The 23,216-nt window shown below is 46.7% G+C and overlaps 1 protein-coding gene across 4 annotated transcripts in view; it reads right to left on the reverse strand.

Moving 5' to 3' along the window:
- Positions 1–387: 387 nt before the first annotated feature.
- The window catches only part of SGK1 (serum/glucocorticoid regulated kinase 1), a 74,021-nt gene continuing 51,192 nt past the window's right edge, over positions 388–23,216 (reverse strand). Inside the window, exons 1-12 of one of the 4 annotated variants that reach the window (XM_081855336.1) lie at positions 12,731–12,934; positions 6,714–6,789; positions 5,855–5,930; positions 5,407–5,511; positions 4,915–4,998; positions 4,667–4,798; positions 4,187–4,299; positions 3,662–3,785; positions 3,160–3,255; positions 2,514–2,669; positions 2,304–2,393; positions 388–1,774 (exon numbers count right to left, since the gene is read on the reverse strand). In XM_081855336.1, coding sequence (XP_081711462.1) covers positions 1,607–1,774; positions 2,304–2,393; positions 2,514–2,669; positions 3,160–3,255; positions 3,662–3,785; positions 4,187–4,299; positions 4,667–4,798; positions 4,915–4,998; positions 5,407–5,511; positions 5,855–5,930; positions 6,714–6,789; positions 12,731–12,764 — 1,254 coding nt within the window. In that variant the 5' untranslated portion in view covers positions 12,765–12,934 and the 3' untranslated portion in view covers positions 388–1,606. Of the gene's footprint in view, positions 1,775–2,303; positions 2,394–2,513; positions 2,670–3,159; positions 3,256–3,661; positions 3,786–4,186; positions 4,300–4,666; positions 4,799–4,914; positions 4,999–5,406; positions 5,512–5,854; positions 5,931–6,713; positions 6,790–6,994; positions 7,284–9,153; positions 9,281–12,730; positions 12,935–23,216 lie in introns of those variants that run through there. The other 3 variants (XM_081855337.1, XM_081855335.1, XM_081855334.1) reach the window with 3 other exon arrangements.

The raw sequence follows: 23,216 nt of genomic DNA on the forward strand, positions 1-23,216 counted from the left end.
GTCAAATTCTGTGCAAAGCAGGTTTCTGGGATAGGAGTTTTCACTAGCCTATTACCAAGGCTTAGCTGGGTTGGTGGGCATGCTGGGCTGCTTGAGGGGTTTCTCACCAGGATCTGCTTGGCCACTGTGAAAACAGGACACTGAACTACATGAGCCTTTGGCCTGATCCAGCAGGACTTTTCTTATGTCATTGATTTTCTCACTGGCAAGCATTTTATCAAATAGCCCGAATGTACAATACTGAAAAGACTACTCTTTCTATAGTAGTTTTTGACCCTTGGATATTTAAAAACATACACATTTCATGTCTTGTGAAGGAAAATGCTAATGAAAAAGTGGTGCAGAAGAAATGATGTCTTGATCGTATAAAAGGAAGAACTGACAGCATTTATAGAAATATTGTCCAAGATTTTACTGCAAACCAATGGGTTTGGTCACAAAAATTATACATATTGTATAATAACCATGTAAAGTACATTATAATAGTGGTATACATTATAAGCCTTTAAAGGTTTTTTTTCCTTTTTAAATATACATCTACTATTGCAACCAACTGTACAAGTCTTTTTACAAATACGTACAACCAGGAATGAAAAAAAATACAAACCATAAATAATGCCCAGTTTTACAGATGAACAAAAAAAATGATAATGAAATAAACCAACAGCTTTGATAGACTGCAGCTGGGGCATTTTGGTCCCTAGAAACCCATTCTAAAAATAGAAATATTTATATATATATATATTTATATATATTTTTCCATAGCAGCAATGCTTTCTTCAAGCATTATGGGTACTAAGTCATTGAAGCCCATCATCATTATTTTTTACATTTTTTTTCTTTAAAAAAATCATCTATCTACACATATTAATTTATTGTCTTCCAAATATGGAAGGAACAAGCAATGCCCCCTATTGTAGAGTCCTGCAAGTGTTGCACTGATGCTTCTGAACAAAGTCCATCTGAAAAATGTGCATACCACACTGACACCATTGTCCTCATAGCAAACTCGCACATACACACAAAAGAAACACACGTGTGAATCAGGAAACACTCTTGTGACAGGAAAAGCTTTGGAGCTCACAAGATCTCAGGGGAAAAAAGGCACGTTTTCGTAAAATCATCCCCATCGTATCCAGAAAGATCTTCAAGCTAGGCTTTTCAGAACAAACTCTCTCAAAAAAAGGGGGAAAGGGGGGATGCACACAGGATGTTGTTCTTAAGCTTACAATCTATGGCAGTCTATGGCAGCAGTAGCTTCTTCCTTCTTTCCTTCTAAAGGCGATAGCACCACTTTGGTGGGTGGGAAGAACTGGAAGTTGAAATGTTTTGCAAGTTCATTTAAAAGTAGTTAGAATGTGCTCTTCCAAATGAACGGCAGGAACGACGACAACAAAAGCTTCCAGAAAAATAAAATAAAAACGCAGTTGAAATTAAGGCTGCAAAGCTGCCACACAGTGAGAAGATGTGCAAAAAAAAATTTCCCTCTCCTTTTTGAAGGTGACCGGACAAACTGGCAGCTCACACAGAAGGCCAACAGAAGGGTCATTATTAAATGAAAAAAAAAAGAAAAGAAAAAGTACAAACAGATCACTATAATAGAAATTCACAAGAAAGAATCCATGGGAGGGGCATAGGAGAAGCCCAGAAATGCTTCAGCAGCTTCCTTGACGCTGGCAGTGATGAGGATGCTGTCTGAAGACTGGCCAATGGAGTTCGGGACAGGCTCATCTGTAAACTCAGGGTCAAAGTGCCGCAGGTCATTGGGGCCACTCTGAGAAAACAAAGAAGGTTCTGTTGTTAATGTCGGACTGGGAAGAAATGTTCAAATATTTCCTTAACTGGGAGTGGGGCCTACGTGTTTTCTTGTGTGTGTGGTTTTTTAAAAAAGTAAAACCAATCTAGGCACTGCATGAGACAGCAATTACATAAAACAAAACTGGATCACCCCCCTGAACTCGTTTCAAACAAAAACTAGAAATCTAATGGTGTGTGTGTGTGTTGGACTGGAGACGGATCTGGATTGGCTGCAGCGGTCTCACAGGTCAACATGCACCTCCAAGCTCATAGAGTTCACCTGACCTGGTTGCCTCACCTCATACCTGAACTGCATGAGGCAATTCCGTCCACTTATGTATAAACTCAAGGCGGCATTTAAAAATTAAGACACCTGCTCGATTGCTTCACATTGATAACACACTAGAACCTTCTAAAACCTAGCCTGTCATTATTTTTATCTTCAACCCCTGGGTACCCTAGTATAAATAGAAAAGTCTCTCCCATAATTAGAAGACAACACTTACCACATTTGGGTTGAAAGGGGGTGTAATCTTCTTATTAATGAGATCATCCCAGTTAATTAGGGAGAAGAAGATGTGGTTCTTAATCTCCATCTGTTGAGGAAATGGAAATCAGATCAGTTCAGGCAAGAGTAATTGGAAAAGACTGTTATCGTCTAGCCAACTTCCGAAACTCCCCCACCCACCCCTCACAACTCGCAGGGTTATACTTACAAAGTCCTCCTTTGCACCCAGCCTCTTGGTCCTGTCCTTTTGCAGAAGACCTTCCAAAAGGTGTCTCGCAGAGTTGGTAATATTTGGCTTCAGCTGCAGAGGTTTGTTCAAGATGTTGTCATACATTTCTGCTGTGTTTCTGCTATAGAAAGGGGGCTGGAGAGAGAGAAGGGGGAACAGATTTTTACTCCCAAGAGTCTAACTTACTGTACTGCCTGTATCACAATACACTTAGTTTGATACCCATCTTGAGGCACTGGAATGGCTATGGCACCTGTAACTACATCTTTCCCCTTCTCATGTCCCACCCACCCAAGGAGCATAAGGCAACTGCTTATATCGGGTCAGACCAATAGTCCATCTAAGTCATTATTGGCTACATGGCTCTCCAGGGTTTCTCAAGTAGGGAATAATTCCCAGCCAGGGACTGAACCCAAGACCTTTTGCATGCAAAGCAGATGATCCATCACTGAGCTATGGCCACAAATATGTGCACCATGTTAGAGATCCACATGCAAAATATTGGCTCTAACTGAAGTTCGCAACATTTATAAATTCAGTGGGACCAAGATTCAGCTCTTTCTTATGCTGGTAACATGACTGGTATGTGTTTGCAATTAGCCAGTTGCTCACTATTTTTGCTTACCAGTCCATAAAGCATCTCGTACAAAACAGCCCCAAGGCACCACCAGTCAACAGTCCGGTCATAGGGTTGCTTGTGAAGGACTTCGGGGGCAAGGTACTATCGAAAACAAGAAGATAGGAAACATTAGAATAAAGTAGCCAGCCTGCATTCTTTTAAATGCTCCACTTAAAAATAACCTTAGTGACCTGATTGAGTGGGGGCTGCACTTGTGGATAGATGACCACACCAATCTTTGCATCTGTAGAACTTTGTTCTGCAGGAGTCCCTAGGTAACTTTATTTTTGCCCTTAAAGCCTTGCATTTGTAACCTCTGACCTTTCTCTCCCTCCCCCACCCGCTGCAGCTTTGTCAGCAGGGCTCATCAATCAAAGCCTGTCTGACTGCTTCACCTAAACAAGACAACATGCCCTTTTGTCCCATCTGGGAAATTCCTCTTCCCTCTGCACACTTTGGGCACATGCATCACTGCCATGTGGATAAAGAAAGCAGAACCCAGACCTACCTCAGGAGTGCCACAAAATGTGGAAGTTGTGCCATTGTGTTCTATGTTCTCTTTGCAGAGTCCAAAGTCAGTCAAGACAATGTGGCCTTGAGAATCCAGCAAAATGTTCTCTGGCTTCAAGTCCCTAGGGCAAAGGAAGGAAAATACACAGGTGAGCCAATGGCTCTCAACTCTTATGTTTATTATAAGCAATGGGATTTTATCGGGGTTTTTTTTTTGAAGGGGGGGTTGTCCCTTTGAAAACAAACGGGTTTGATGGATAGCCCCCAAGCACTTTCTAAAGGTCATTTACCAACAGGATTTAGTCTATGTGCATGAGAAGCATCTATTTACCGGTTCTAACCCAAAACCTGGAAGCGAATCTAAAAATTTTGTGCTGCACTGATCCCAGTACTCAGTGTCAGTGTCTGTGTCTTGGGAGCCTATTCCACAAGGTTCCTGACCTCCCCTTATTACATATTACAGCCTACTTCCCACAGTTTTCACAGAAACCATGCACGTGTGCAAACCATCTGCCCTGCTTACCGGTAAACTATATTCAGTGAATGCAGATAACCCAGTGCACTGGCGATTTCAGCAGCATAAAAACGAGCTCTTGGCTCCAGGAAGCAACGTTCCCTCTGGAGATGGTAGAACAACTGCAGGAGACAAGGAAGGAGGGGGAGAAAACTGTTAGCGATCCCAAAACCATTCAAAACAATGCATTTAATTAAGCTCAATATATATATATATATATATAGCTAGAGAGAACAATGGTAGGAAATGGCCTAGTAATCCGCTGGCTGCTTCCTGCTGTGAGAGGCTGGCAAGCAGGAGACCCTGAATCTAGTAACTCCTCCCCAAAACTCCTCTTCATACTTAATAGGAAGAAAGCACTGCCTTATTTGTACACATGGCAGGACTGGCTTTGTTTTCAGCAAGGAGTTTCAATGATCTTTTGATCAAGCCCTGTGTATCTTTGGACACCCCCCCCCCTTTATGGTTCTGTGCACTCTCTTTGCTTACCTCTCCACCATTGATGTAGTCTAGGACAAAATACAGCTTGTCTGCAGTCTGGAAGGAGAAGTGGAGTCCCACCAGGAAAGGGTGCTTCACGTTCTTCAGTAGGACGTTGCGTTCAGACATTATGTGTTTCTCCTAAGAGGAAGGGAAGTAGGAAATCATTCATTGGCTGAGCAGCAGAACAGTAGGACTATTATAATTAGTTTGCCGATTGGCATTTCTCGTGAAATGGGTATAATTCAGTTACGTACCTCTTTCTTTTTCAGGATTGCTTTCTTCTGGAGGACTTTTACTGCATAGAAGTGCTCTTCTGCCTTGTGCCTTGCAAGAAGAACCTGAAATAAACCAAGGCACCCTCTTTGTTTAGGTGTGATCATGATGCAAGGGAACTATCAAGTCACAACTCAGCTACGTCCCTTTTGCTATCATGAGGCCCAGCCATAGAGCAACCCTGCACAACTCAATGGGCTGGCAGTAAAATACCACATATCAACATAACGAGTGGGTGCCACTGCCTTAAGGCAGGGAATGGGACAATACAGCCTTCATTTCCCCTTTGTGCCATATGATCCATATAGCAAATTATCTTACATAAATTTTAATGGAACCTTGATTTTCAAGAATACTCCACCTCACACCCCTTCACAGTCACCAGTTCGCTTATTAAATCCCCCTGGCACTCCCAAGTATTTTGATACCCTTAATATTACAGACCCATTGACCAAATGAATATGTATGCTTACCTTCCCAAAGCTGCCTTTTCCAATGACCTTCAGGAAATGGAAATCTGATGGTTTAGCATGTGGGTTAGAAGAAGGGCCAAGGTTGATCTGCTGGGATGGACTGGGCTGCAGTGAACAAAAAAGAGGGAAAAAAATTGTACTGAAATATTTTGGTGCAGATTATTACTTTTTTAAAAACACAGTAAATTGCATTGCATTCTTCTATGGGGGAAATATTCTTGAAAGAGTATGTCAATTTAAAAATAAGAGTTTTATCTGCTCTGGAGGGAAATGCTAAATCTTTATTGCAAAACACTTCTTTCCAAGTTGCATCACTACAATATGTCCTGAATGGAAAAAACCCATGCCAGATTACCAACGGACAGAACATCTATCTTTAAAACCTGTTGCTATTACTGTCACATTAAAGTCTTCTCAAGATAGGCTGTGCATAATAGAAGCTACTTACTGGAGGAGAAGGATTGGCATTCATAAGTTCAGGCTCTTGAGGCTGGGAGATCTTCAAAATAGATTGAACTTCAGGGCTGCAAGAGATTAAAGTCAGGAGAATTTGTACAGCTGAACAAGGTACAGAACATTAAAAACATTTCACCACTAGGGGGCATGGTAACATTCTAGATGGAAAGTTTCAGGTTGGCAGGCTGCTAAAAACAACTGGCTTACTAGGTTTCAGGGCTAAGATGAAACCGGAGACAGAAACAAACCATTCTGAGCAAAGAGACTTAAGTTTCCTCTGTAATTAAAGGTCAGAGGAGGGAATGAGGGATCAGGAAATCTAAACTAGGTGCCTTTCTCCAGTTTTCTATTCTTCAGCCAAACAGTAAAACTTAGCTGAATGCAATTAACTCAAAACTTGTGATATTTTCAAATCTAGAAAATTATATTCTGTTTCCTACTAATTTTTTACAGCATCTACTCTACTGCTGGTCTTTTTTCTTTTTCTTTTTTTGGCATAAGGTGTATCTACTCAAAAGTGAGCCCAATAAGATCTATTCCAAAGTGCATATAGGATTGCAGCTTTAATGACACTCGCTTCTACCACACAGGTGTCACTAAAGTTCCTTTCTAGTAAGTATACTTAGGAGTGTAAGTCCCACTGAAATTTCTGAAATTTACATCTGAGTAGGCATGCATGATACTGTAAACATTTTTTAATTTAACAAAAAAAAAATTCAACTATCTCTCGCTGAAAGGAGTTATATAATTTCTCATTCTCTGTTAAATTTTAGAACGAAGTTCCATGCATTTCCCAGGCAATTTCTGCAGAAGGGCGTAAGAAAAAAACACAACCCACAAAAAATACTTACTGTTTGCATGCGTAGGAGTTGGTGGCTATCTTCTGAATGAAGTCATTCAGCCCCATTCGTCTCTGTTTCATGAAAGCTGCAAACAATCACAAGAGAGAAGAGGGTTGTTACAGATTAATTCCCCATCTTCTTTCCTTTCTTTTATTTAATTAATGCACGCGCGCGCCCTCTCCATCCCTTGAATACAACGAGAGCCTCCTACAACACGGTTACAATCGGGAGGGCGCACGCCGTTTTATGCTCTTTTTCTCTATCGCTATCTCCTCGTCGTTCCCACTCACCGATCAGTATTGCCACCATCCCTCTCATCTTGGAATACGTTAGCGTGGATCCCGAAGCTTCGGCTTTGACCGTCATCGCGGACTTTCTAGGTTTCTCAGTGTTGGAAAGAAAAATAATCCAAGCAGATGCGCGAGGGATAAGAGTGGATGCGCGAGCGCCCTTCCAGGCAGCTGGCTGTGGCTTGTTGCTTGCTCTGCTTCCGAGTTAGGGAATTAGCAGCGGGGGTAAAGCGCGCAGGGTCAAGATCGTTCAGCCTGTTGAGTCAGCTCGCGTCTGCCGCTCCGCCGCTCGCCCCGGGGCTTTATATAGGCGCGGCCTCGGCGACAGCCCAGGCGGAGAGGAAGGAGGGGCGGAGCCAGAGGGGAACAAGGAGGAAGAGTCTCGCTCTCCCCCCGCCCCAGGCGCCCGGAGCTGCCGGGAGACATGCAGGCCTGGCGCCCGGCCCTTCCCTTCCCCATGACATGTTCCCCTCCCTTGACGTTAGAAAGGAGTCTCGCAAGCCGGGTGGAGAGGAAGAAGCCCGCCAGCTACCACGCACCAGCCCCCCCCCCCCTTTATCCTTTTTCACCCTCAGCAAATTGCAATGGGATTAATTGGCAGCAGTTCGAGAGAGGGAAAGACAATGCAACAAAGCTCTGGGGTTGCAAACAAACCTTGGAGAGAGATGCCTGCCTTATTTTTATGTACTGATTTATTGCACGGCAGAATTAGAACTCCGCTCTTTGCCTTGCCAAGGCGCCCAGGGCACTTGCTGCGTCCTTGTGGGCCCCCCTCACCGCACTCGTCCACCCGTGTGAGTTAAGAGATGTGCCCAGGAGGTCGCTGACCCTCGAAGGCGCTAAATTAGCCTTGGCCAGCAGCCCCTCCTTTTTTTTCCTTTAAATGTACCTGCCTTGTTCCTCAAGGCCACCATAACGCGCAAAGGAAGTCCCATTTTTGCCACTCTTTACACTTCCACAGAGAGACCCGCCGCGGGATAGGCTAGCCTTGGTTTTTCAGACACCCCCAGGTCCGAGATGGACCTCATCCAAGGATCGATTTGTTCCAGAGATAAGAACAAAGGCATTTCCGTTGCGACACTCTGCCCTGTCTCCCGCAAGAGGCGCCGAGGACTGGGGTGGGGTGGGGGGTGGGAGAGCCATCTCCAGGTCGTTCCCCCCTCCCAACCTGATAATCGGAAGGTACATACAGCCCCTGGACGTGGAATTTCCATTTTTAATCTATTATGGTTAAATCCACACGGAGAAGGATGCCCTTCGCGACCTTACTTAGCCCCCAGAAATTTACTTTTTTATATAAAAAGTATCCGTACAGTTATTATATAAAGTAGTAACCAAGGGTGTCCTTGAACATATTTAGATGTTCTGTGAATCAGTGGACAACCACAGCTAATCCACACACACAAACACACAGACAGAATTAGACATCGGGGTTTCCCGAGAGCTGTGACTCCCAGGCAGGCCGGGGCATCCTTAGACGTTCAGCCCTGCCCTCCTCCTTAGCATTAATCCGGCGGCATTCCCTCCAACATTAGCTATTTATGGCACACCTACATAGGAAGAAATCTCCTTAATCTAAGGCAGTGAGAGCAAAGAAGGAATCCCATTAGGTCGGAAGGTCCTGTGCCTCTGGATTCCTCCATCAAGGCAGGCAGAAACTTTTCCTACTCTTGAGAAAATACGCCTTGCGGATCTGAGCCGCAGAGAGCAGACAGGGCTGCTTTTGAGGAGTCTCTGAACTTCTTCTGTCTGTTTCCACCCTCCCTTCCCTCCCTTGCCCTTTTCTTTATAAAACCACCTCAAAGCAACTCCACTGCCGTTCAGACTGCGAAACAGAAACCGCTGGAGTCACACGGTTCCTGCTTTTACCAGATGGTTTTTATTAATCGCCAGAGAGCGTCGCGGCGGGACGGGGCTGTCCAGGGCTGCCTTGGCTGGCAAGCGCCGGGAGGCTCCAACCACGCGGCTCCAAAGGAATCCTGGGCCGAAGGGAGGCGTCCGGAGGCGGCTGCCAGTCAAGCAGGAGCTCCTCGGAGCCTCATAGCAGGGAGGAGAGAGAGTCTCTCTCCCTTCACCCTGCAAGCAGCCCGAACACAAGGAAGGGAGAGAGACGCAAGCAGAGCTGTAAAGGTCCCCGGCGCTGCGCAGGACTTTCTTACCCGGATCCCGGCCAGAAGCCCCGGTCTTTTCCGTTCCCTGTAGCCCCGGCGGTTCCTTCTCCGTCTCACATCTGCAGATGTTAAGTTTATGGCAGCCTCCCCACCCCCAGGTCCAAGTGAAGCAAAGGGAACCGGAGAGAGCCCCCCAGAGAGGATCTAAAGGAGAACCTCTGACGTCTGGGGTGAAGGCCGATAAGCAATGGCCTTTCCGCAGGGAGTGACTTCGGGGGGGACGGGACACTCTTGTTTCCTGCCGCTGCTTCCTAAATCCCACAAACAAGCGCCCCTTCCAGGCGAGACCCCAGAAACCGATTGGCCGGGATATTGCTGAAAGCGCCTTAAAAATATTGGGCGCGTGTGCCTGCGTAATAATAATGTTTAAAAACGAAAGAGAAATGCCATCTCATGGAAGGAGATGATGGAAATCTCCACATTTGCAAAAGCAACGGGGAGAGAAAGAGGAAGGGGGGAGCTGACTCAGGCTGCAGCGATTTCTTTTTCTTTTTCTTCATTTGCACAATTGTTTGAGAACACTCTGTGCCCGGATGGCCCGTTTATTTATTTATGCCCGTCTCCGCAGCAGCGTTGCGGAACACGTGAGGCGTGTTTATGAATGGAGTTGGCCGGGACGCCGCCCACCGGTGACCTGAAGCACCGGCGGTGGCACGCAACGGACGGCAGTCATAACATATTGCGGGGAGGGGAACGGGGCGCGGAGAGCGAGCGGCGAGCTTGGGGCTGAGACCACCTCCCACGTCGCGGCGAGGGGGGGGGCACCGCCTTCCGACCCGATTGTTGTTACATTCCCCCCCACTGATAAATGCAACACGAATCAATTCAAGACACGCCCCCCCCGCAAAATAATAATAATAATAATAATAATTATTATTATTATTTCACCTTTGGGCACTGGGAGAGAGGCAAGCTTCTGATCAAGAGCTCGCCTGCTTATTTAGCTCATTATTATTTTTAAGTAGTAGCCTTCCCATCGTTCCCCTGCAATATATTAAAAAGTCGGCACCTTCTCCTTTCTCTTTTCCTATCACTTAAATGTATTATCTGCGATGCAAGAGCCTCGGCGAACGGACAGGCCTGCAAGTGCAATCCAGGCAGGATGACTCGGGAGGAAGCCCGCCCGCCGACCCACCAGTCCAAGGGGTCTTGGATGCAGCAATAAAACTGCAAAGCACATTTGCTAAAGCTAAGCAGGGTCCGATATTGTTTCCAACTGGATGGGGAAACACGTGTTGAGATGGTTGCACTGCAGGGGGTTGGACTAGACTACTCTCGGGGGTCGAACATACTAAACTGATTGATACCAACTGGATCCCTGGAACCCACTATTTTTTGGTTCCTGAACGCTGCTCATTTTTCCGCGGTTTTGATTTTTATTGGATAAGCCCCGCCTCCGTCCTTCCCCCTTCCGAGCTCCTCCGGCTCGCGCACGATCTCCTGCGCGCGCCTCTGCGCGCCCACTACAACATTGTTTTCCCCGACTGTCCTGTTTCAAAGCTGGGGCGGATGGTTTGCAGAACCCAAAAATCCTAAACAGAAAGCCCGAGTTGGAAGCGGGGTGGGCGGGTAGGGCTCTTCCACGCCGGATCTAGAATTAACACCCCAACAAAAGGGCTGGGCGGAAGCGCCTCGGGCCTGTGCGACTCCCACGGGCTGCCAGTTGACTCTGCTGACGCAAGTTTGCAAAAGTTGCAGTTTGGCTAATCCGCTGATTTATTTTTTATTTTTTTAAAAAACACTCATACAAAACCTTTCGACTCGAATCCTTCAAGAATTCGGGCTGTAGGAAAAAGCCGGGGACCAGTCCTGCTTTATTCCTCCTTTATAACACCGCAGCTTTGATTATTAACAACAATAATAACAATAACCGAGATCCTCCGGGGAACTCAACCCTGATCTACAGCTTCCTCCGCTCCTTTCCATTACACATATGTCCCCGCGGCCTTTTCCTCCGCCAGCAGTGGCAGAGCAGCACCCGGGAGCCCCCGGCGACACACCGCCTTTCTCGCAAACTTTACAAGCCTCGCATCGCCAGCAGCTCGAAGGGGCGGCGGCGCCTCGGGACTTCCCGCAACGCGCATGCGCTCATGTCCCCGCTTTGGCTCCTTGCCTGAACCCGGCGAAACTGCTCCTCCGCAGCCGTTGCAAGACTCAGCCTTGGAGCCCCATTCATTCGCGGCTTCATTCACTTATGCTGCTCTAGCGATCAGGTGGCACATGATGCCGAAGAGTCTCCTCTGTGTGCCCCTCCCCCCGCGCGCCTTGGCCACTTTTCGCCTGCTTGCCCACACAAGAAGCTGCTATAGTATGTATATATATACAGTATAGGGTCAGACTCATGGTCTCCGCTTGGGACCCCCAGTCAATCTGCCCACGTGATCTGCTTAACCGGAAATGCCTGCCAACTGGGATGGTGTTTTGGCCAGTTCACTAGCGGTTGTTAGCCACGGTGGCTGAACTCTTCTGCCTCCCCTGTTGGAGGCAGCTCGCCTCCGGATACCAGTTGCTGGGAATCGCTGTCGTCCTTCTCAGGTCCTGCTTGCCCCCGGGGGCTTTGCATAGGTGTCTGCTCCCCCAGTCTGGGAACAGGATGGCGGGCTAGATCTAGGCCAGTGGCCGGACGTGGAAGGGCGCTTCTTACATTCGCAGGAAATGCCAGGAATCGAACCCGGAGCCAGATTCTGCATTCCCAGCATGAGCCACGACGCTTCTCATCTAATGTCCCTGAGCCAGCCAAGGTCGTTCTCACCCTCATAGCACCACATTCTTCAGCATCATTTGTGCTCCCACAACATTAGTCCTGTGGCAGGTGGCTGGGTGAAGCAAGCCAGCTGCCCTGGTGAGCCTTCTCTACCAAGAGCTCAAGATTTGCATTCAGAAGGTCCCAGATTCAGTCCCCGCAGCATCTCTAGGTAGGGTTGGGTTTGGGGGAGGAATTGTCAGAATCCCTGGAGAGCTTCTGCGGTCTGCCAGCCAATACCGAGCTTTGATGCACGAATGGCCTTGGAAGAACACATCCTATGGTATTCACTACATCCTTGGAAGGATGCACTTGGAAAGAAGCACTGCTGTAATACCTGCCCCCCACTCCGCAAAAACCACCTCCCCCAAACATTTAAGTTGCACTGAGACATCCAAGCCATTGTTCCACTCCTTCGTCCTCTTTGACAAGCCACCTTTCAGGGAAGCCCGCACAAGCAAAGCGAGTTCAAGGCAACATTCCTATGGATTTGCCAAGGAATGACCTACAGGCAGTTTTCCCGTAAGACTTAAGCCTCTAGCATACAAAACCCTGGTTTTTACACAGCTCTGTCCATCCACTCCCCCTCCTCCTGCTCTTTCAGAGATTGCCTCGGAGCTAATCTTATCAGCGCACCCAGAAAACAATTGAGCCTCCAGCCCTTATCTCCAGCCGCATCTGATAGGACTATTTTATAGAGAGGGACAATCTAAAAGTGTCCATCTCAACTCGAGATTCAAGCGCTCTCTTCCTTCCCTAGTTGTTGTGAAAGTTTCCCACCGCGGAAAAATATATATACAGTGTAACGTTAATTCGACCAACCTTTCAGCGAAGACTTTTCTTCTTTCCCTCTCATGGTGTTTGCCTCTTCCTCTCTGCCTGCTCCTCAAGATCCCACCACAAGTGCCAGGAGCCGCCGTTTCGGCAACCCTGTTCTAAATCCTCGGGCTTTGTTGTATTGTAATTCCCAAGCAAAAAGCGTCTCCTTCTTTGGGCCGTCCGGCTCTCCGTCAGCTTGCAGGGAGGCGGGCAATGAAATAAAGGAAACGAGCTGATCTGGCTGCCCAGTTTATGAACCTCGTATTAAAGGTGATTTACATACCAGAGAACTAAAGTTCAACAAGAGCCACGTTGTTGCAACATAAACCCTGAGATTGACTGAAGTCAACACTTGCTTATTATATATATACTGTATGTGTACACACACACAGAGAGAGAGAAACATGCCCACACACAAACACACACCCAGCGCGGCAACTAGAAATGCCGGTCTCTTTTAATTGATGCAGCAGGAGACTTGAATCAAAACACAATTTGGGAAGTAAGGAGGGAAGAAAACACAGAGGGAGGAGGAGCCTGCGTCTGCGATCCCAAAATGCCCGCGTGACTTCTTTAATGTCCCTGCCTGTGCCCTCCAGGTATGGTTGGACATCAGTTCTCTCCAGCCCTAGCCAGTGGCCATAAGATTATGGGAAGAAGAATAGGAGGAGTAGAGGCAGCCGGGCTCCTGAACATTTGCCATTCTTGTTATCATTAAGATCTTTTGCCAGCCCTTCACAGCAAACTATTTACATGCGATGTTAAAAACCATCAAGACAGATTTGCAGCCCAGCAACATCCCAGTTTGCAGGGTTTCCCACTGGTATCTGGTTGGCCACTGTGAGGACAGAAACACTGGACTAGATGGGCCATTGGCCATTCTCTTGCTTGCTTGTTTAATCGCATTTATATACCCCACCTCTGCTCCAAAGGTGGTACATGGTTCTGTCCTGGCCCGCTCTACAACAACCCTGCGAGGCAGGTTAGGCTGAGAGGCCGTGACTGGCCCGAAGGTCACTCAGGGAGCTCCGCGGCCCAGTGGGGATTTGAACCCTGGTCTCCCAATTTCATAGTCCCCGACACTCGAACCACTTCCCCACGCTGGCATTTTTGTGTTCCCCACCTCTGATGTGGTCTGGGAACGCTGGCTAAGGGTTCAAGGATGGGGATGTGGAGGCAATCTGGTGTTTTGTTTTGCTTTTTTAACCGTCGTGGATCATTGTAGGAAGAATCAGGCAGGCGATCCCCCAGATGAGCTGAAATGGGTTGAGGAGTTGGGTAGGTGGGGGATGGGTATCGTCTCACTGGAAGCTTGAAGGCTTAAGGAGGGGGCAGGCCAAAGGCAATGCGGGGAGACATCGCCCTCCTGCCCGCCTGCCTCTTCTGCTTCGTCCCCGCGTCAGATTTGCGCTGGACGGCGACGGCAGCACCAGGCGGCGTCCGGCCGAGTTCCTCTCCGCTTCCCTTCCCGCCCGCCCAGCCGTCCGCTCCACTTCCCCCCTTTTCCTCTATATAGCAGCGGCGGGAGACAGCCGGGCTCCTGCTGCACACAAGTCGCTTGCGCAGGAAAGGAGGCAAGCTGCGCGGAGACTGGCAGCCTTTTCCTCCCAGCCCGGCCAACGGAGGGGCGTGTGGAGGTTGGAGCCGGCGCCCCCATCCCCCGCCCGCAGATCCTGGCACCTAAGCGCTTCCGAAAAGGAAAGCGACAGCTATTGCAGGCAGGGCTTTCCCCGCCGCCTGCGCCTCGCCTGCATCCCTCTGACGTCTCTGCTCCACAAACTCACAGGAGAATGAGAGAGAGAGAGAGCGCGCGCAAAGGGTTAATAGCCTCCGACGGGGCGGTCGTCCCTAAGCTCCTGTAGTTTAAGTGTGGAATCGGCGACTAGGGGGCGCTCGAGTTCACTTCCCTTTCTCGTGGTGGAGGAGGGGGAAGGGCGCTTTAATGAGCTCCCACCGTGTACTCCCTGCAGCGAGGAAACCACGCCGTGTCCCCATTTGGAAGGGACGAACGCGCCCCTCGTTTTAAAGCCCCTGCCCCCTTACGATTCGAGAACGCGGCAGCCCTGCTGTTATCTGAACGAAGGCTACGGCCGGCAGATCAAAGGCACTTTGAAACTCTTGGCACCTGCAGTTGGCAGGCTGTGTCCCTGAGATGAGGGGTGGTTCAGGTCCTCGTTTTGCACGACGGCCTGCAGCACAGTTAGGACATGTCTGCGCCCGGAAGCTTCCCAGGCTGCTGCTGGGACTAACTGACCCAGAAGCACAGGAAGTGCTCCTCCCTACGTCCCCAAATAAAGCTACAAAGGAAGGAGGCGCAGGGCAATTTATTCCCGAGACTTCAGCATCCTCTCTGCCCTAGCAATTTGGCGCGTGGATCAGCGTAGCGATGGTTTGCATTAGCTGCGTGCCTTCCTCGGGGTAATCGCATGAACCCAAGTCATGCTGAGTTAGACCTCTGGCCCATCACGGACCAGAAGTGGCTCGCTAATGTTTCTCCCAGCCCCACTATTATGTCTGGGGTTGAAACCAGTGGCGCCTGCCTAACATGGTGTTGCACTGAACCTCTGTGCTGACCAAATAGGCCAGCAGGATCAGTGCTGTACAGTGATAGTAGAAGTAGCCCCCTCTGCAAGGTTCATGGTTACCATAGAAGGATTAGACTAACAGCTTTTGCATGCAAGACCACATTTCCACATTATTTTTGATGGCTTGATTTTCTGTAATGTTCCAATTCTAACCACACTTATTGGGGGATAAGCTCTGTAAAACACAGCAAGACTTACTTCTGAGTAAAATATGCTTAGGATTGCCTAGATTGATGGGTGGTAACAATGACAGGTGCTTATAGGAGACAATGTGGTAATCAAGGATGTCTTAACTGGTAATGGTGATTTGCCAGTATTGTGGTTAGACTCAGTTAACCCCCCAAGTAGATACAAGACAGGTACCTAAATGTACCACTGGCAGAGGTGCAAGCTCTTGCTAGCCTCAGCAAATCACTCTGAGGTGTGTCTGTGGTGGTGGTTCTTGTTGTTACAAAGCACCTAGCATAGATGTATCTACACATAGCTTCATCCAACTGGTCTGCCTGTGTCATGTCACAAATCGGGCTTCATATGCAACAGCTCTTTTCAAAGGCCTGAGGACTGATGCTCCTGCAAGCCAAATATCCATTTAAGCCAAAGCACTGAGTTTACACCAGTAGATCCCCAATCTGAAAATGTTTACATAGAAGTAAGACCCATTAATTCCAGAAGAATGTATTGCTTCCAGATAAGTATGCCAGGACACCAGCAGTCCAAACCAGCAACTTAAAGAGAGTCATGACTAATGTCCCAAACATTTGCTCTCAAGGGATCTTAGTTATGATTTTGTTCTTGTTTCTGTTGGATCAGACCCCGTTACATGTAAGCAAGTCCCACTGATCAGAAAGCAATTTGTTTCCACATTTGGCTTAGGCTGTGGGGTTTTTTTTTGTTTTTTTTTTTGGGTGTGTGGAAATAAATCCCCCCTGGAATCAGTGGGCCTACTTGCAAGTAATGGCCTCAAACTAACAAGGGTTGGATGCAGAATAATTTAGCTGCACTTTGACCCCATTGAAATAAATGTGACAAATCAGTCACAGAGCTAAGTGAAGTTCCATTGATTTCGATGGGAAGAATTAATCTCAACTAACAGCCTGGGTGGTTTGTGGTTCCTAGACCTGTTTCGCATACTGAGACTGCTGGCCTCATTTTCACTGCTTTGCCTAAGCTGCAGAATGGATCTGGCAGTGTACATGTAAGCTGTTGACAATAAATAGGCCACATTTAATAGATTTAATAATAATCGATTTAATTATTGCAATAGCAGGAGGCTGCCGAAAGACTGCTGGACACTTCTCCAGCAAGGAGATTGATATTGGCTGGGAAAGCTTCTATGGATCTGATTTGAGTGCCATATTTTGCCAGAGATAAATTTGCTACCTATTTTACAGTATTTCAGTTTGCTGCTGGCCATATCGTGGGTTTATGGCACTGTCAATAAGAAGCTTTAATGCCAGGGGATTGGAAGTGCAGGATCATAAAGTGAAGAGTCTCTGAACTAGGAGAAAGTAATTTCCCAACACGGAAAATTACAGCATCTCTTAGCTGGCGTGACCTGTAGTTAAAAAGTATCTGATACTTTCAATATTGCTCCAATATTCCCTTACTGTTGGTTGTTAAACTAGCTGCAGTTATCAGAGAATTGTGACCTGGTGGTGACCTGGTGCACTCCCAGAGGTGATGGTCTGTTTGCTGCCTGCATGACCCAGCCCTTAGGGGGCTTCCAAGTGGAGAATTTTGTAAATCATAGGATTGTAGAGTTGGAAGACACCATAAGGGATCATCTAGGCCAACCCCCTGCAATGCAGGAAACTTTTGCCAAACAATGGAAGACTCAGAAGGGAAATGGGGATCAGTGCCAGTCTCAACTGGACCTGCATTTGAAAACCCACACTTGCAAGCTTCTCTCCCTGTCAAAAGTTATTAATGGACATGAGGAAACAATGGTCTGGAATGCCCATGTGGTTTGCAATTGGCTCTAGCAAAGAGGTTTTCCCTGTGTTACAATGGACTTTCTGATTCATTGCCGATTAGTGATTGCCGATCAGGGTATTGTGAACAGTCTCATGAATGATATATAAGAAGTGTCTATAGTCTCTGAAATGTATGGTGCTTGTAATTGAGAACAGAGCATAATGGAAGTCTAGGTATATGGGCCTGTTCTTCCCCTCCCCCAGAAAATAAAGGCTAGAGATAGGGACAGTCTGCCTTGTAGTTGATTAGATCAAGACAGGGAGTCCCCACTGCTAGGCTTCATTGAAACAGCATGGAGAAGGAATATTGCCCCACCTTAATTTACATTGTATAGGAAACTCCACATTCAAACACTGAAGTAGCCCTTATGTCATACCTGGTGCAACATACAGGGTGTACTGTAGCATTTTGTGCTGCGCTGTATTGAAGTTTTAATGCTTTCTGAATTCTAGTTTTTTACTCTCTCTTTTCGTTTCCTGATTTTTGTGGATCTATGGCTCAAAAGGTAGGATATGAACGTTTAATAAATGACATAAATACTATACTCATAATGACATACGCTAGAACATTCAACCTATTCCATTACTCAAGCAGGACACTCTAATGATGTGCAACTGGAAGCTAATCTCATCTATCCGTCTGCTTGACAGAGAGTTGTTCCATTACCACCTCTGTCTCAGAGCCTTTTAAGTGGGACCAGAAGCCCAGCCAAAACAAAGGCCTGGGAGCTGTGCAGGCACACAGACCCTCATGAGTCTGCTGAGCATCAGGAGCCAAGGGAATCTGTGGGGACCCAAATGGGAAAACAGATTAGATGACAGAATACATGTCCCCTTAGGTACATGTCCCCTGAGTGAATGCACAACCTATAGTAGGACCCTTTCAGCCAGAGGTGGAGAAATTAATCAGCTTTAATAATAATAATAATAATAATAATAATAATAATAATAATAATAATAATAATATATTATTTATACCCCGCCCATCTGGCTGGGCCTCCCCAGCCACTCTTGGCGGCTTCCAACAAAGTATTAAAATACAGTAGTCTGTTAAACATTAAAAGCTTCCCTAAAACGGGCTGCCTTCAGATGTCTTTAAGTCTGGCGTTCCACAGGGTGGGCGCCACTACCGAGAAGGCCATGACGAATGCTCAGGGTTGATAGGACATGTAGTTTATCAACAGTTTAGCAGCGTGTGTGTGTGTGTGTTTAAAGATGGTTGTAGCCTATCTCTAAATTCATCACTGAATTCATCCTGAAAGTTGTTATTACTGGTGTAAGTATCTGTGAAAAGTGGATACCGGTAGCTGTTTCTGAGATGGGGCCCCAGGTTTAAAATGCAAGAAATACGTCATAGCTTCAAAGGAGTTAATTTGTTTATGCAGTCAGACTTGAAGCCATGCTTCTGCTGCTTGCAAGAGGGTTCTAAAGCAAACAGAAAAACAGTGTTGAGCCTTATCTGAAAGCGAGATTGCTTAAGTCCCTTTCTAAAGCACTCAGATCTCATCTGAAATTACCCCCATAAGCATTCACATAAGCCTTTGTAACTACTGTGGTGATCCCCACTTGGTTGTTAACAAACGCTTATTATGTATGTGTATGTCAAACCATGCTCCCACTTGAAAAGTATGCGTAGGCCCACTGTGCTTCAGCCGGTCTGAGGTCATCCTGACGAAAGCTTTGCAGTCAGGCAATGCCTGAAGTGTTGACCCAGTTATTTGAGGAATGTTTGCCTTTGGATGTTGCAACCACACGGTCACAGTTCTCTGGGCCAATTACCTTGGCTGCACCTGAAGCAATTCCCCTCCTCCATCAATTGCTTCCATTCATACCTTAGTCAGTGTTTATTAAGAAGGATCAACACACACGCATAATAGCTGTGCACACATCAATTAGCACAGATCCCCTGAAGACAAGCTGGTTGGTGGGAAAATGTAACCGCAGCAGTACTACAGCCATAGGACAAGGATAGGATAAGTCCCGTTATTAAATCACTGGCAATGTTATCACCATGCATCTTTAATTCTTGTAACTGAAGAAGGCAATGCGTATTCCATGTGCTGCTGCAGCAGTGTAGCCAGCACTGAAAGAAGCTCCACTGAAAACAGAGAGAACCAAATTAAGGAAAGTCTCAAATGTTCCATCAGTAGCCAAGTGGGGAACCTGTGACCCTCCAAATGTTACTGGATCACAACTACTATAATTCCTGACCACTGGCCATGCTGGAAGGTGCTGAGAGCAGCTGGAATCGGACATTACTGGAGTGTCTGTGATCAAGCTGTGGTGCTCTAGGCCAAACATATTTCTGTTAAGAGTGTTTACTGTGTTTTGGTGGAATGAAGAATTTGTTAAAGATGGACACCTGGTTTCAAACAGGAGTGGCTTTTCTGTGACTCTCCAGATGTTGTTGGATTCCAGCTTGGCTTAGTCCAGGCACCCCCAAACTTGACCCTCCAGATGTTTTGTGACTACAACTCCCATCATCCCTAGCTCACAGGACCAGTGGTCAGGGATGATGGGAGTTGTAGTCGTAAAACATCTGGAGATCTGAGTCTGGGGATGCCTGGCTTAGTCAATGGACAGGGATGGTGGGAACTGAAATCCAGCAACATCTGGAAGTCTACTAGTTAGCCATTTTGCTTTAAGCAATGTTGACGAGCTATTGCTCATTAAATTGTAAAGTTTCCTTTCCTTCCTGCCCTTTCCTTCCTTATCTCAAAAGGTTCCACATTTGGAAATCTGCATGTTTAATTATATTTAATGATTACTTGAGTACACGGCACCTCGTTAATCAACACAGGGCCAAACTGCATGAGATGCTAAATGCGTCAGTAGAAGTTGCTTATCTCTTTCTTTAACTCAAGCAGGGACCATGATAAGTGATAAGCCTCCTATGCCACAGTCCCAACAAAAATCATTTGTCCAACTGTATAGGAGAATCCTCACCACATATGGAGTCTTTACTCTCCAACAGAAAGCAGCTTTGGGGCAGGGTCTGCCCTTTGTTGGGCATCAGCACCTCCTCCACATGTGCCATGGTCCCAACCCCAATTACACAGCTGTCACAGTGAAGGGGCAGAGTTAAAAGAGAGAGAGAAAAAGAAGGAGGGGAAACTTCCAGTGACATTGCCATTTTAAACAAGGCAACACAAATCTTGTCTTTTTGGACAAAGAGACGTATGCCAGAAAAACATCCTGTATTTGTCGTTACCATTATAGCCTAGTAGCCATGCTTTTGGTATGCTGTTGTTAAGTCTTAGATTATTATTCACTGCATCATTCACACTGCTATTTAATTCTCAGCAAGTAATTACATGCTCCTATGTTCTATGCACATAAGGGCCTGGCTTCCTACGGCAATTATCTCCCTGCAATCATATTTCTCAGGATGTGATAGTCAAAATGAAAAGGATGGCAAATTGATTTCCACTATCAGTTAGCTAAATTGATTTCCACTATTTGAGGATCTCATTATTACCGTGCCGTTTGATTTTCATTTGTCTAAGTACTACACTGATCATCCTGCAACCTGGCGCAAAAACAAACATTTACTGCTGAGTGGTATTTAGAATCTCAGGATTGTAAGGTGGAAGAGTAACCCAACACCCCCACCCCAGATGGATAACCTAATGTCATCAAGATTACACAGCATGGCACAAACTGAATGCAGAAGCAAAAAAAAAAAAAGGAAGGAAGGAAGGAAGGAAGGAAGGAAGGAAGGAAGGAAGGAAGGAGAGGCGCCATTGGAGGATTCCCTTAAAATGCAAAAGGCAGCTTTGGAGAAGCAATCTTGACAAAATTGTGAAAGAAAGATAAAGAGTTGAACTTCTCCTTTGCACTTTCCATGGACCTGAGGCTGCTTAAGTTTCCTCTCTGCTACTCTTTACATAACAACAACAAAAATCCTGATTCCTGACCATTAATGGCATTCACACATTTTTGCATTTGCACTATTAATGTCATGCCTAGTTTGGCCTTCAATCAGTAACGGCGGTTGTTAAATCCACCAGATGTCAAGGATATTATCTCTCGCATGGCACAACTATATTTTTTCCTTGTTCCTCCCCGAGCTTTGGACAAGTTCCTATTCAAAGGAGTTCCTTTGAGCCTCATCGTTCTATTATTCTATGCATCTATAATCATTTGTCTCCACCTAAAAATATAATGGCTCTCAATGAAGCCAAGAGTTTTGTGTACTGGAAATAATCCTGCCTATGAAGCATCTTTCCAGTTGATTTGCCAACTAAAATGCAGAGTCCTGCAGAGGCAGCAGGACAAGCCTTCAGTGAAAATAGCTCTGGAGTTTAGATATTGTCTGGGGGTAGGGCTGGATATTGGGATTGCCAAAGACAATTCTGACCATCACGTAGGAACAGAGGAAATTGCCTTGCGGTAAGCCGGATCACTGGCCTATCTAGTGCAGTGTCATCTTGTCTACACTGCCTGGCAGCAACTTCCCCAGTCCTAACTGGAGACACAAGGGATTGAATCTGGGATCATCTGCATTCCAAGTATATGACCTACCACCAAACTATGGCAGTTTCTGGTGCAACTTTTCAGATGTGGTGGGGAATGCATCAATGCTATAAAATAAAAACTTCCAACAGCAGTCAGTCACGGGGAACTTGCAGACAATGTCAGGGACTCTGCCAGTTCATGTGACAGATGCATGCAGAATACAGAACATGCCTGTGGAAAATTACAAGTACTAGACTGACAGCAAATCCTCCCAGGACCATTCTCCAGCTATTTGCTGCTTTACACAGAAATCCAAACACTCTCCACCTGAAAGTCGCATTCCAGCCATTCCAGTGGAAAAGACACCCTCAGGAGTGAAACTGTCTGCCAACGGTTCAGGGACAAGCCTGTCCCCTGGATGATTCAGTGGACAGGTTAACTTCAAAGTCAAGCTGGAAGCACTAAAATGGAAACATTATCAAGGAGCCTAAGGGAGCAAACACTCAACTGGAGCCATGGGGCAGCCAGAAAAAACAGAAGCTGAAGCTGATAATCCAAGGCTATCTGGCAACCTATACAATCACAGATGCAGTATGACCTGACTTACTGAGGTTGAATAGGATATTAAACACACACACACACACACACACACACACACACGGGACCATCCTGGTGTTTGACCTTAGTCAAACAGCTGCATCCCAGGAGTAAAGTTGAAGACACATATATCCAAATCTGTGCATATTTTGTTACGTCATACACATGGTGCAATGAAGATGCCTGTAATCCCTCTAGGTCAGGCATACCCAAACTCGGCCCTCCAGATGTTTTGGGACCACAACTCCCATCATCCCTAGCTAACAGGACCAGTGGTCAGGGATGATGGGAACTGTAGTTCCTAAACAGCAGGAGGGCAGAGTTTGGGGATGCCTGCTCTAGGTGATTGCCTGGGCCTTTTGCCCAGGCCTCTTTGTCTGGTCCTCAGGACCAGGCCTCACACCTCCTCTCTTCACAGCCCCTCTCTGGTCCTGCCATGCACCCACCTTGAGCATTTTTTCCTGGATGGAACATGCCATTGCCTGGATATAGGTTAGAGAAGGGTGTGTGAAAGTACAGTCATACCTCATGTTATGTTTGCTTCATGTTACGTTCTTTCAGGTTATGTCCCGCGGCGACCCAGAAGTACCGGAAAGGGTTACTTCCGGGTTTCGCCTATCGCGCTTTGCGCATGTGCACAAGCACCAAATCATGCCACGCACCTGCGCAGATACGGCACTTCAGGTTGCTCTCTTTTCAAGTTGCAAACGGGCCTCCAGAATGGATCCCATTCACAACCAGAGGTACCACTGTATGTAGAAACATGCGTATTGTACCAATTAAAATGAACATTAGTTGCTTCACTGACTTTTTTCTGGCCTTGCCAACCACCACTGGCATGTGGCCCCAGAAGTTTGCACAGAAAGAAATGGAGGC

Source organism: Podarcis erhardii, assembly GCF_964252035.2.
Source record: "Podarcis erhardii genome assembly, chromosome: 3".
NCBI classification, from domain to species: domain Eukaryota; kingdom Metazoa; phylum Chordata; class Lepidosauria; order Squamata; family Lacertidae; genus Podarcis; species Podarcis erhardii.